At 41.9% G+C, this 13,552-nt stretch overlaps 1 protein-coding gene and 1 non-coding gene across 2 annotated transcripts; both read right to left on the reverse strand.

Moving 5' to 3' along the window:
- Positions 1-270: 270 nt before the first annotated feature.
- Positions 271-8,894, reverse strand: zmp:0000000991 (mucin-2). Its single transcript, XM_061805850.1, has 4 exons — positions 8,743-8,894; positions 7,793-7,838; positions 5,951-6,121; positions 271-5,861 (listed from the first exon to the last, which is right to left on the reverse strand). Exons 3-4 carry the CDS (start codon positions 6,001-6,003, stop codon positions 1,298-1,300), a joined length of 4,617 nt encoding a protein of 1,538 aa, XP_061661834.1. The 5' UTR covers positions 6,004-6,121; positions 7,793-7,838; positions 8,743-8,894; the 3' UTR covers positions 271-1,297.
- Positions 7,234-7,306, reverse strand: trnai-gau (transfer RNA isoleucine (anticodon GAU)). Its single transcript has one exon. It is a non-coding gene; the product is annotated as a tRNA-Ile (tRNA).
- Positions 8,895-13,552: the final 4,658 nt, after the last annotated feature.

Raw genomic sequence — 13,552 nt, forward strand, 5'->3', positions numbered from 1 at the left:
TGAAGCAGTCACGCCCGCATGATGTCAGGACTTTTGTCTCCAGGGTAACGTCCGTTTGGTGCATGAAAAATACAGTAAGTCAACGTGCGGCAACAACTAATATACATTACACGATTATTTTATGACCGACTGGGCACAAACACCAGTGTTTACCCAACGATCACCATGGCAGGCTGTGTTTTCACAGCACAATGCATCTCGCACACCGAAGAAACTATATGAGCGAATAAATGGCACATATTCAATTCTAAGACAGAGCTTGTTGGAAACATGGCATTTATTCATAAAAGTCATAAAACTCATATTGGACGTTGAATTGTCAATGTGCAAATATTAATCTGGGGTAACAATGTCAGGCACTGACAACAAAGTTGAATTACCACATCGATTATGATTCTTTTACCCATTAAAAAAAAAAAGTAGTTAAGAAAATAAACATCAGCTTTACATTCAAAACATTAACAACAATCTCAAGCACGCTCAAGAATATTTTTGAACGTTGACTCTCCTTCACCAGTGGAGTTATTGCTCAGCAGCAGAATGGTCCTAGACGACCTCAATGCGTTCAATTACACGTCACGATGATGATGCCTTGAAGCAGAAAGTGCAAAAAAACCCAATTACAGTGTAGCGGCTCTACCTAGTGGGGTAGATACATTTTCAGCAACCAAAGAAAGAAATAGAACACGGACATACCATTTTGGTAAATGTTCAGCTCAAACACGGACACAAAATAGAAACAAAATCCAACTACGTCCCGTTCTCAAAAACCGGACGGACAACCGTGAAACTTGTAGCAAGCATCAAACTTGAAGATTAAAACTACTCTGTAGATGAAATTCCCACACTGAAGCCATGCAGCTGTCCAAATGAGTGCTAGGCAGCCATTATTTAGCATAAATTAGCAAAGCATAATTGTGCTGACGTACATACTTCACTTGACAGTGTACCCTGACTATGTCGCGGTTCATCATTTGCGCCCCTGCTATATTGCAGATTTTGAAGTTACCGGGTATTTTTTTTTCCAAACACTGTACAGGAAAGTTAAAAACTAAAAATAGTTATGTCTAGCAGCAACATGCTAGGCAGCACTGATGTCTCTTGGAAGAGATACAGCATAATTGAAGAAGAAAATGTCATATTGACACCACATTTAAATACAGTCAACAAAGACGATGCATTTTAAGTCACTTGCTATGACCGTCAGCCTACGTTCTTATCTTTCCTTTGCACGTTTCTCTTGCATGTCCTCTTACTTTTACAACACTAGGTCCTGGATCCCGGATCAAGACTGCTGTCACAATTCAGTCTCCTTTTCTTCATCGTCACTTTTTTCCAAATAATATTCGTCGTCTGTAGTTGTGTCTGAGCTGCTGTCTGAGGACTCTTCAAATGTGCTCAGGCTGGAGACATAATTCCGAGAGGGAAAGTTCCCCTTGGGGGACTGGCTGTCCAGGGATTCCCCAGATGGGCTGGGAACCTTAGGGGAGGGTAGGCTGGGAGGTTTGGACATTCGTCTGGGCTGTGGCGACAGAGGAGGTGTTGGAGGAGGCGTCGGCGGACTCACTGTATCCCATTCGAAATGACAAGCGTTCATGTTGGGACTCCAATGATGGGGTGACAGTGACGACGTGGTGTCTGCAGGGGGACAATTAGAGACACCGGAGCTCCACTGAGCCAGACGGCGAGTCAGTGATCGAGGAAGAGATCTTGACCTCAGTTTTTCGGCGTCACTGAGGAAGTAGGACTGCATCTGACTGATTTGTCTGTGATTGCAATTCTTCTCTAACCACTGATTAAAATCTTCATCAGCTTGTTCGTACGCTGGGAGTGATCCCGAGAGATCACCCACACTCTTAAATCTGGCGCCAGTGGAGATTCGTCCAGGCCCTGACGGCCGACTGGAGAGTACAGAGCTCACAGAAACGGACCTCCCAGGCTCAATGCCATACTTTAAATCGGCATAGCATGATGCCTCGTCCTGTACCGGACCTGTACTTGGTGGACCTGTGGAGGCCCGGCTTCTCCGTGAACTGACCAGGCTGATTCCCTCCCCCGGCTCACATGGCGATGTGGTCTCCCTTCGGCGATGCATCTTTGGGCTGTAGAAAACATTGTCGTCTGCCACATCCGGTGAGGAAAATGGAGAGTGAGTGGAAAGAGAGGAAAATGGGGAGAATGGACTCTTGGAACTGGATGTAGATTTCCTGAACTTTGTAGAATGACTCTTGCTGAGTTTAGGGCTCTTACTGGGACTAGAATCTATACACAGGAACTGTTTTTTTGCTCTATTCTCAACATCAATCTGGTCGGACAAATTTTTTGCACCAAAACTTAATTTGTCTATGGCTTTGCCATTGGACTGCTCTGGCCAAATAAAGAACTCATTTTCTGTCACGGATGTTTGTAGAGATAGAGTAGGTATGATAGAATACCTGTTCTGTGCCCATTTATCACCATGTTTTGCCCTTTCTTTGTCCTTCAACCCAACGTCTTGTTCGTCACACTTTGCAGTTGGGTTGCTCTGAATTGTGGTGTCACTGGCATTGCTGGTACCGCTCAGTCCACTGACAGAGGGCGTATCAGAGGCTCGCCTCCATTTCCATGGTAATATATCATCATCGGAGCGTTTAGTGCTGAAAGTTTGCCTCAGTTTGTTGATAACCTGGTCCATTTTATTACAACTCTTGTTTGACTTTTCAGTTTCTGAGTTTGGGGTACTGATACTTTTTTTCATAACAAAACGACGTCTCTTCGGGCATTGCTCATTGTTGCTCTCTGCTGAGAAAAGTCTGAATTTACTCATCACGCTCTCCATTTTTTTGTTGCCGATGTCATCACCCCCGGACTGACTATCCATGGAGCTGCTGCCACTCGAACTTTGATTTGAGTCACCTGGCTTTGCCTCCACAGCAGGGAGTGTCTTTGTGAATGTTTGCAATAACTCAGGTGTTGTGTTCTTTGGAGTTGAAGCAGTTCTATCCATTTTTGAGCTTTCATAAGATTGTGGGCTAACATCAAGTCTGCTCTTGACAAGTAATACACGGCCATTTTGTTGATTGCGACAAATGCTCTTGCAGTTATTATTGTTTATTTCATCAGTTTTTGAAACACTGTACAATAAATTATCGAGTGATGACATTTTGTTCTGGAGAGGAGAGGACAATGGCTTTGGTGAATTTGTAGGTGATGGTTTTGTGTTATATGATGTTGCATCTGCAATCAAATTAGAATACGCTGGATGATTTGAGGTATAGTTTGAGTTGGCGTTTACATTTTGGAAGAGTGGTGACCGAGGAATTGCCTTCTTAGTTTCACCACGGTTGGAGATGAGAGTGGAGTAAGGTGGGGGACTGTAACGGATCTTGAATCCATTTGAAAAGTCAGGAGGTGGCGTGAGAGCAGCTGAATGATACAGGAATTCATCACCCTGCAATGAAAGTGACCGCCGCAGTCTGCATGGGGTTGCTTCTCTTCTCTCTTGGTCAAAGCACATTGCTTCACTGGGGTTTTCTTTTGATTCTTCTCCCTCTCTCAATAGTCGATCAGTAGAGTCAGAAGACAAGGATCGATAGTTCTCTCCTTTTCCCCCCTGCAAGTGAGAGGTCTTGGGTGATGTAGTGCAAAGAGAACTGCTTTTTGTGTTTTGACTGCTTGATCTTAGAAATGAGAAGATGGATGGCGCTCTGATGAGTCGCTGGGACCTTGACCGGGATAGTGGACTTGTCAGGACAGATGAATCTGGGCTTTTAATGGGTTCAGAATTCTCAGTGTCCTCCCACATGACATGTTTCACTTTCTTTTTGTGTCCTAGGCCTGATTTTTTGTCTTTTCCTGATTGGTTAGTTAATATTCCTCCCACTTTTGAGTTTGGACTGATTGGAGATGTTGAGGGGGTTAGTTGAGGGTGTGATGTTATTGCAGAGGTACTGGTCGAAGTAATCTGCGTGGGAGTAGTAGTGGTGGCAAGAGCAGCGGTCATAGATTCAGGACGGCAGTTTGCATCGGAAGTGTTATTTGCCATTGGAAGATGGCGAGGCACGGTTTTTGGTTGGAAAGGCTTTGGGGTGGCAGAATAACTTCTTTGAAACCCAAAAGGTGCGGTGTTGGTGGTGCCTGAATTCCCGTCTTTTGGTGTTTGGGATGCAGAGCCAATCAATGATGAAATGTTAATATTTGACTGAGACAAATCGGGCTTGGACTGAAATGATGGACGGGCATTTTGGTTCTGTGAGAAACCACCTACATTTTTCAAGGCAATAACCTGGCTGTTGAGAGTGATGGCGCTATCATAAGATGACGTCTGATTAATTGTCTGGCTTTGATCAGTCTTATTTGTTATGAGCGAACCCTGATCATTTCTGAATTTTCTCTCAGGAGGTATAGGCCTATTTGGATTTAACAAAGTGGGTGCCAATTTGCTCACATGTGCTTTGAACGAATTATTACTTCCATCTTGCCTCATGGAATCACTTGGGTGATCCAGTGCAGGTTGCCTGTCAGGCAAACTTTGACACTTTTGTGTTTCTAGTTTTCTTAAACTGGACTCATACAGTTGTTTGGAAAGTCTGATTTTCTCAAGTGAATTTATAGAAATCCTCTCTTTGACACAACTAGTTCCTGGTTTCTGTGGCTTCATCACAGACTTGATGCTCCCATTGCAAACTGGCTCTGTTGTGCCACTGTTGGTGTTATTATTTGAGACTTGACAGTTAAGACTTTTATTGTTAGATGGATTTAGAACTGGCGTGTCACAATTATTGTTACATAGAGGAATTAAGGGTGTGCTTGGCTTGTTTATGATGTTGGGCGTGTCTGTGTGAAGCGGAGTAGCAGTGCTCTTATGGCTATTTTGTTGCCACATGGAAGAGGACGTTCCAGATGTTTTTCCGGGAGGTGTGCCACTTTCTGAAAGCAAACCAGATTTGTATTGAATATGTTTATGTGAATTATCAGAAAAGAGGTTTAAGCCTCGTCCTGGACTGCTCCAATTCTGTTCATTTTCCGATGGTCGTCGACTGGGAAGTGCTTCCCGAGAGCAAGAAAGACTTGACTGCGTCGTATTCACTGTTTGTGGTTGTTTGGGTGTGTCAGTTGTGACTTTATTCACGGTTGAAGATGAAAACAAGCTTATTTTTGATGTGCCTCTGTTACTGGGATTTGTCAATTGTGTAGAACCAATTGATTGTGTCTCAGGTACCGCAGGAGAAATGGACAATGAAGAGGGGAGCGGGTTGAACTTTTCTCGCTCAAGTCTTTTGTGAAAGGGTTGAGACAGGTGTGTTGAGAGGAGTTTTACATCTTGGTCACTCTTCAGAGATATTGGCCTGACCTCAGATGGGGTAGGGTTATTAGAGTTCATGTTTTGATTGTTTATTCTTCTTAAAGACAGAAGAAGACTGCTCGTTGTTGGTTTTGAACTCAGAAATGAGTGCTGCACTGGATAACCATCTTGAGGATTCCTCTTTTGCCCTGATAGATCCCACGCACCACTTGGTTCCGATTTCTTGATTTCTGCCCGTTTAGAGCTTCCGTCTAACGACAACGTTCGAGCAACTTTACTCTTCGACTCATAGTCCAGGTTTTGCAGACCACTTTTAGTGGACCAACCTCTTGTGTTTTGCCCAATACTCAGAAATGGAGCTCTCGACTGGGGTTGTGATAAATTAAACGCCGTCCCCATACAACTTTGAGACCCCTGAGAGTAATCCTGTGAATGACTTGCCTCAGAGGCTTCCACACTTTGTAGATTTGCCAAGGTTTCCAAACTGCCTGTCGCCTCAAACCTTTTGGACCGTCGAAGTCGACCACTCCATGTGGGGGCAAGAACTGTCACCATGGCTGAAGACAACATGACTTCACTGAAACCACACAGGGCCTCAACATCAGTTTGCTTCTCAAGCTTTGCACAGTCCTTTATAGTTTGTTCTAATTCAGTGGATCCACTGACAGTTGTTCTTGATTCTGAACCACATAGAAGTCCAATTCTGGATTTATGACCATTGCAAACAACTGCGATAACGTCTTTGTCCTTCTTGCCCAGAAATTGTATCTTCTGTGGTAACGGTGAATCCCTTCTTAATTCTCTGGAAGTGTCTGGAACTGAAGTTGGTATATTCACCTGTCAAAACAAGAATTATTCAATGGTAACCAAAAGATGTTGTCTTAAAAAATATATACTGTATATATCTGGGTTTCATTTTAGGAAACAGCAACCTAACTAGAAATGCATGGCTTTTTATGCATTTGGCTACGATATTGTCTATCATGTCATTTTTTTTTTGTTTTTTTGGTAAAACAGGTTTCAAAATAAGATCAACATAAAGGTCAGATCAAATCAAAGAGTTAATGGTTTGACATTGGATGTATAATTCTTTCTTGTTGCATAATTACAAACATCACAGGGGAAGTTTTTGGGTTGTTGTTCATAACATCGATTTTGAACCCACAAAGGTTCTTTTGAGCAGTGGGACTGCTTTCTAGTGCCTATGAAGGAGCTGGAAAAATAATATCCCTTGCTCAAGGGCAACCTGAATAAATACCTTTAATGAAACAAGCACCTCTTAAGTCATAACCCACATTCCTGACTGCCGAAAATCATATTTACAGTTGATCATTCATGCATTGCATTGGATGTCGGCCAAGAAATGTGAATTATAGTGGAACATCAGCTTTTCGCAGTGTATTTTTTTTAAAAAGTCTCACTAAAAATGAATAAATGTTTACTTGAAGAAAAAATGTGAATATATATATATATATATATATATATATATATATATATATATATACACACACCAATATATCCGTTCCAAACACCCAAAAATATGAACATGAAGTAAAAATATGAAACTAATATAAATAACTAAATGAACATCTAAAATCTGATTTGTTGTCAAAAACCAAATCGCGCACGAAAACCGAGGTCTCACGATATTTTTTCAAGGCCGTTGAAGTGCAATGGAAGTCTGCGGTGTCTGTTCCCAAGGTGTACGAAACTAAAATATTCTGGCCTTGACAAACAGGTTATTTACAAGTACATACACACCCTTTCTTTTCTTATTCTAACTGTGACGATTTAAGGTGGTTACAGTGTTATAATAGTAAGTAAGTAAGTTTCTTTCGGCTTGTCCCTTTCGGGGTCGCCACAGCGTGTCATCTCAGATGAACGCACATATGTTTGGCACAATTTTTACGCCGGATGCCCTTCCTGACGCAACCCTTCTCAGGGAGTGGAGGCCCCAGTGGGATACGAACCCACAACCCCTGGTTTATCAAACCAGTGCTCTAACCACTGAGCTACGGGGCCTCTAAGGTTACAGTGTTATAATATGTTCATAAAAAAAAGATTTTATTTACAAAATATTTTTGTGCTTTTAAAGCACAGGTGTCACAATCAAGGCCTGCCGTATCATTTCCTGTGACCCACGAAGGCGAATCATCGGTGTCTCGCGCCCTTCCTTGTGTACCAAAGTTGCAATTAGAGAGACGTTACAAGAACTGTTTTTGTCACCAAACCCCTTTTTAAAAAATAACATTGTGTTCAGATTTCAAAACAAATTAGCCATCAATTTCTGGGGAGTTGTACAATAATATAATGAGGCCGAAATTTATATAGTTCTAAAGTCACAATGGCCCCTTGACAGAAAGCATAAAGACAACAAAAATATATTTGGCATCCCTGTTTTTAAAGGGGTTATTGGAAAGATGAAAATTTCAATGTTTTATATATATATATATATATATATATTATATTGATATATTTCACGTCATCATCTCCATAACTGATCCTTACTTGAGAGCTGCTGCCCGCAGTTTTGCTCCTTTGTGCCTCATTTGAACTGGAGGAGAAAGCAAACGTTCGAATACATCGAGTTAGTTGATTTGTTGAATGAAGCGATTCAATCTGATTACACAAGTGCAATTTGTGTAAACAGGAAACAAAAAAAAAAAAAAAAAATCTCACAGTACTTCTGCGTGAGAATGCTAACATTTTGGACGGGTTAGATGTCGAACATTTAGCAATGCAATGCCGGGCAACACGTAAGCCAGCATTCCTTTCCCCTTCTCCTTCCTCACTAAACCGTTTTCACTCACTCAAGTCACACCTCGTACCCATTTACGAAAGCACTTAGAAGGAATGGATATCTGCGACAATTTTGCGTGGACCACAAAATACTACACTATGTGGTCTGTGATATCCAAGAACTGCAGATGGTAAAAATTCTGTTAAATCTCACTTCTATTCAACCAACAAAAGAAATAATTAAGGTCAATTAAATGCAATTACCTCAAAGACAACATGTGCTGTGAACCCAAATAGATATTCAAAATCGGACCACAGATGATGACACCCTTGCCCATTTCTTTGAGGTAATAATTGAGGGACTTTCTCGTGAAGGGTGGTACCGTTTCTTATTATACAGTTCAGGGAATGATGATTCATACCTTCCCAAGGGTGCATTTAATTAGGAGTGACAAAACCACTCCAAAATTCGAGATTGGCTTTTGACTTGTGGAAATGAAATGTTCCTGTATGAGATTTTGACAGAATACATTTCAGTATGAATTGACCTACAGATATAACAAAAAAACATCACAGAAAGTCTAGTTTATCTCAGTAGACCATCAATGTGCCATTTCTGTTGCCCAGGCGCAACGTCCTTGTCGTTCAAATGCTAGTCTTTGCTCAACGTATGTGAAAATGCAGACTAATAAAGTGACGTCAAGCTTTTTTGTGCTTACCTATGGACACAGGATTCTTGTTTCCTCTTGAGTCTGATCTCAGATTTGTCCAGGTCCAGGTTGTTGGGAGAGTCTCAACACAATCCAGGTGGCGTATCCGGGCCCACTATCAAGATCCACCTCTTTTCTTGGTCCGTCTTGCTCTAAATGTTCGCGCTGCAATACATTCAGGGCAAGTTCAGTGTTCTTTTCGGATTTTGAGCAGTGTACACCTTTGTTGTGTGCAGACAGTCTTAAATCTTAATTGTCACTTGCCTTTTTCACCTTTGGGCGTTCTTCCACATGTGTTGGCACGGCGGCAGGGGTGGTGCAGATGTGTAGTTTCACGCCTGTTCCCCCGTCTGCAAAGTCAAAGCCAAATAACTCATCGAGTTTACACACACTCGACATTTTAGATATGCACGTGCGCAATACAGATGCACAATCTGATGAGCTCCAATTGCTTTTTCAAAAAGTCAAAAGCTCAATTTTTGAGGGAGCCCTTAAGAGAAGAATTCATTTAAAGGGGAAATCCAGTACTTTGCATGCACAATGTAGTCAATAGGTAATGTAATATGTACTCTATTTTGACAATGTGATGTTAAATAGTCTCTCATTTAATAGTGTTTTGAGAAGATTTTTATCGACAATTACGAATTTTCAGGGGCGCTGCTATTATCGCGAGTCACATGACTTACATGCGCGGACGTGACGTGTAAGGTGCCGCACCAAAGGCTGGATTACATTGTGCCCAGCGCTGATTTCTCGGATTTATCCTCATCTGATGAAGAAATAGCAGTATCGGTTGATCGGGAAGACGGAGGAATACTTCCATACAGATTTGAACCTGTGGCTGTGATTAATGTTCACTATTCGGATGGTTCTTTGGGTGGAATGACGCCGGAGTCTTACTACTCAAAGGCCTACATGCGGTTAGGGTTAGTGCGTAAACAAAGGTCCCCGGAGCTCCGGGCCGGCAGGCGCAGATGGTTCTTCAGACAGGAATGACGTCGAGTGTGACGAGCAAGCTCCGGCAGCGGGCCGTGAGCCATTGTTTGGCGTCCGGCGGAGGTCTTTAGCCGAGCTTCGGCGTCCGGCGGAGGCGAGCTTCGGCATCCGAACTTCGGCTAACAGCCATTGGCGGACACCGAAGCTCGGCTAACGGCGGCCTCCGCCGGACGCTGAAGCTCGGCTCGCGGCCCACCCGCCGGAGCTCACTTGTCAGACTCCGCGTCATTCCCGTCCGAAGAACCATCTGTGTCTGCCGGCCCGGAGTGCCGGGGGTCTTTGTTTACACACTTAAGTCCCGTGCGTAGACCTCCGAATAGTCAGACTCCTCCGTCATTACGCCCGAAGAACCAGCCGAATATTCAACATTATTTACAGCCACAGTTTCAAATCTATATGGAAGTATTCCTCCGTCTTCCCGATCAACCGATACTGTTATTTCTTCATCAGATGGGGATAAATCCGAGAAATCAGCGCTGGGCACAATGTAATTGAGCCTTTGGTGCGGCACCTTACGCGTCACGTCCGCGCATGTAAGTCATGTGACTTGCGAAAATGGCAGTGCCCCTGAAAATTCATAATTGTGGATAAAAATCTTCTCAAAACACTTGTAAATGAGAGAGGATTTAACATCACATTGTCAAAATAGAGTACATATTACATGACCTATTGGATACATTGTTCATGCAAAGCACTGGTTTCCCCTTTAAATACCACATGCTCTGTAATCCATTTTGGATGTGGTTTGTAGTCCTATAAAAACACTACACGCTGAGAAGTATTTTGAGTTTGCATTGCATAAAGTTGAGAACTGTACTACCAATGCACCACATTTTTTTTGGCAGTATTTATTTTTTTAAGGACATCAAACTTGCTGATGCGAAAGATAAATGGCGGCGCTACAATAGATCCACAGCAGCCCATAAATTGCACCATACCGTACACTTTTGTCATACAAAGGGTGCCTTTTTATTTGAACATGAAACAGCCCCGTCAAAAAGAACAAACAAGGGCTGGATTTCTTCCATTTTTGGCTTTGTTGACCGTGTTGAGTTCCTGCTCATTGTTGAAGTCATTATCAGGTTTGGCACCGAAATTAGGTCACATTATTTATTTTGCATTTCCTTGTTTGAAGGGGGGGAGTCCTTTAAGTGTCAAGTCAATCAAAGCATTCCGATTTGATCAAAGTTGTGATGATGAATTCTTGTATCGCCTCTTACTATTGCGCAGGTGTATCGAACGAAGTGTGAGAAAGACCCTGTGAACATGTTTCGCCCAATAAATTACATGCGTTTTTTTTAAAAAAAAATCCCAGTTGTGGATCAGCTTCCTCATTGAATCAGTTTGACTGATAAGCATGCGGTGACGTAACCCAACTGTGCCAGCGCCTCACTTTCTTTTACACGCAGATAACACAGATATAACACCCACTGACATTGTTGCTAAGGCGTTCATACGCTAATCCCACACTAACTACTGTAAATTGAGCACGATAACGCAACAAAGATGAGGCATTTGTATAAATATGTACATGCATCCGACTGCAGCATTTATAAAGAATGACTTAACAATGATTTTGAGGGGCTATCTAAGGCAAATCGGTCAGCCATTTGTAGTTAAATTTAGCATTTTATGTGAGGGCATCAAATGACTTGACACATCATAAACTGCAAATACAAAGGCCGACTACCGGGGTCACATGAATTATCGCAGCTGCTCTTTTACCCTCCACATAGTTGTATAATCATGTCTGGCACTTAAAAGAACAGTTGCATGACCTGACAAGAGAGTTACAAAAAAAAAAAAAAAAAGGGAGGACCGTCTTCCTGCAGCTTTTTTGTGCCAAGCTCAATACACCTTTCATGCAGTCCTGACACTCCCGCGGGCCATGAGAAGAAATCACACGCAATGCACCTCAACTCCTTGCCAGTCGTTTTACTTAACCAGCAAGTGAAAGTGCAGAGATGGTGGAACATTAGGAGCAACTGTGCAGATAGATGTCTGCTTCTAAATTATGTCGCATCGTCTCCCATCAAATTTATAACACTGCTCTACCCCAAAAAATATTTTTTTCCCCAAACTAATTTAGCATTGCCAAACCTTCATTTCTTTCGTTCGGGTCAGGTTTTCATGCTGAATTGTCACCAGTTTATAATTCCAAAGTTGTCATCTTATTTGTGTATTTTGCATTTTCTTTTATCTGTGCTACTTTTTTGCAGATCCTTCTAAGATTTTTAGCAAATCAATGAGTTATTCTTCTTTTCGGCACTGCAACACACATATTTCCCTCAGGGGTCCATAAACTGTTCAGATTGTGTCATTCACAACTGCTCAGAATCTTAGCAAGCAATCCAGCCAAGGGGAGGCCCCCCAATCTAATTTTCCCTATTGTTCATATAATACAAAATGCATTTTAAGGTCACAAACGTTTTGAACATTCCAGCCAGGCAGTGCTTGGGAAAAACATTTTATTGGGCATCTATGATGTCACTTATTTACTGTAAGATGACTTTTGTGTTTAGTTTAGTTTTACTGCTTTATTTATACACCCACCTGTCACAACATTATTAACACCTCTACAAAATACAGAAGTGTATATCTATCCATTTTACGTACACGGAACATTCTTAATCTGCCTTTACATATGTAATAATGTTTCAAATTTGATTGACATTGTCACTGCGGTATGAGCATTATTTATTGGGGTTGTAATTTACAGTGATGTGAAGCGGTAATGTATTACAGTGAGGGTTCAAATACCGTAGTTACGCTAACTCAATAGAGTAAAAGTATTAGACACAGGTCTCATCATGAACAAGCACAACTCTACATTACCACAACTAAACATGAAATTGTAAGCAACGTCTTTGCAAAGTGGGGGATCTTCGAAACTTCTTGAATGGTCAAAATGTTGTGGCTGGTCAGTGTCGTACAGAAGCTCCAATTATACTTTTCTTGTTGTGTTACGGTATGTTAAATTTGCTGAAGTATTGGAATTTGCGTGAATTAAAATGATTATCAAGCAAGTGAATGGCAGTGTTATGCTAACTGTTTGTGCGATACATATAACAAGTGTATATTAAACATTAATCAGTTTCCCCAATAACTTGTCAAATTTTGTTGACACTGAACATATTGTAAAAAAATCTGTTCTCAGCATTTGTGTATTGCAGATTAACACGACTGTACGAATCATATCACTTTGTTTTTCTGGCTTTCAAACGGATGACAAATTGTTTTCTTTGACAGGCTCGTTAGTCTGAAGCATTCCTCGCGAGGTATGTCGGCTCCGGTTTAAGGTCCGCACGGCTTGTGGGTGTGTGGCCTTTTCTGGCAACTAACACTTACATAACCACAAAGATCCCGGCTGAATTGAGAGTGGGTGTGCATGCAACACGGACAAACATGTAATTGAGATGTTCCAAATGCAATTGATTTACCCCCTAAATGCCTCTTCCCAGTGGATCTTAATGACCTCGGAGTGGTGTGCAACATTAAAGCGAGGCCAGGGCAGAACCAGACTTGTTTTTTTCTAGCAACCCACACCTTCGCTCTGTCACGCTTCAAGCAAATGCACTTGCTTTAAGAGCAAAGAAATGGTCAGTTTTGCATCCAGTGTGTTTGCGTAGCCATGGTGATGGTTCCGTTGCAGATCTGAATGTGCATCAAGGGTGGCACACAAGTCAAGGAATTCAACTTACAATAGTATAACACATGATGCACGACTTGTATGGCGAGCTTCGTCATGTATATTTTGATGTACAAACGTGCAGAATCATTACAGTATTTGCCAAAATATCCACATCCACACTCAACTCATACA

This window comes from Syngnathoides biaculeatus, chromosome 19 (genome assembly GCF_019802595.1).
Source record: "Syngnathoides biaculeatus isolate LvHL_M chromosome 19, ASM1980259v1, whole genome shotgun sequence".
In the NCBI taxonomy this organism is placed as follows: domain Eukaryota; kingdom Metazoa; phylum Chordata; class Actinopteri; order Syngnathiformes; family Syngnathidae; genus Syngnathoides; species Syngnathoides biaculeatus.

What these genes read in the sequence shown, in the direction of transcription:
- zmp:0000000991 (XM_061805850.1), bottom strand. Translation starts at nt 6,003, where the DNA reads ATGGTCATAAATCCAGAATTGGACTTCTATGTGGTTCAGAATCAAGAA. An exon ending in GTTCAGAATCAAGAACAACT is followed by an intron (nt 5,862 to 5,950) that starts GTCAGTGGATCC and finishes GTGTGGTTTCAG; the next exon opens with TGAAGTCATGTTGTCTTCAG.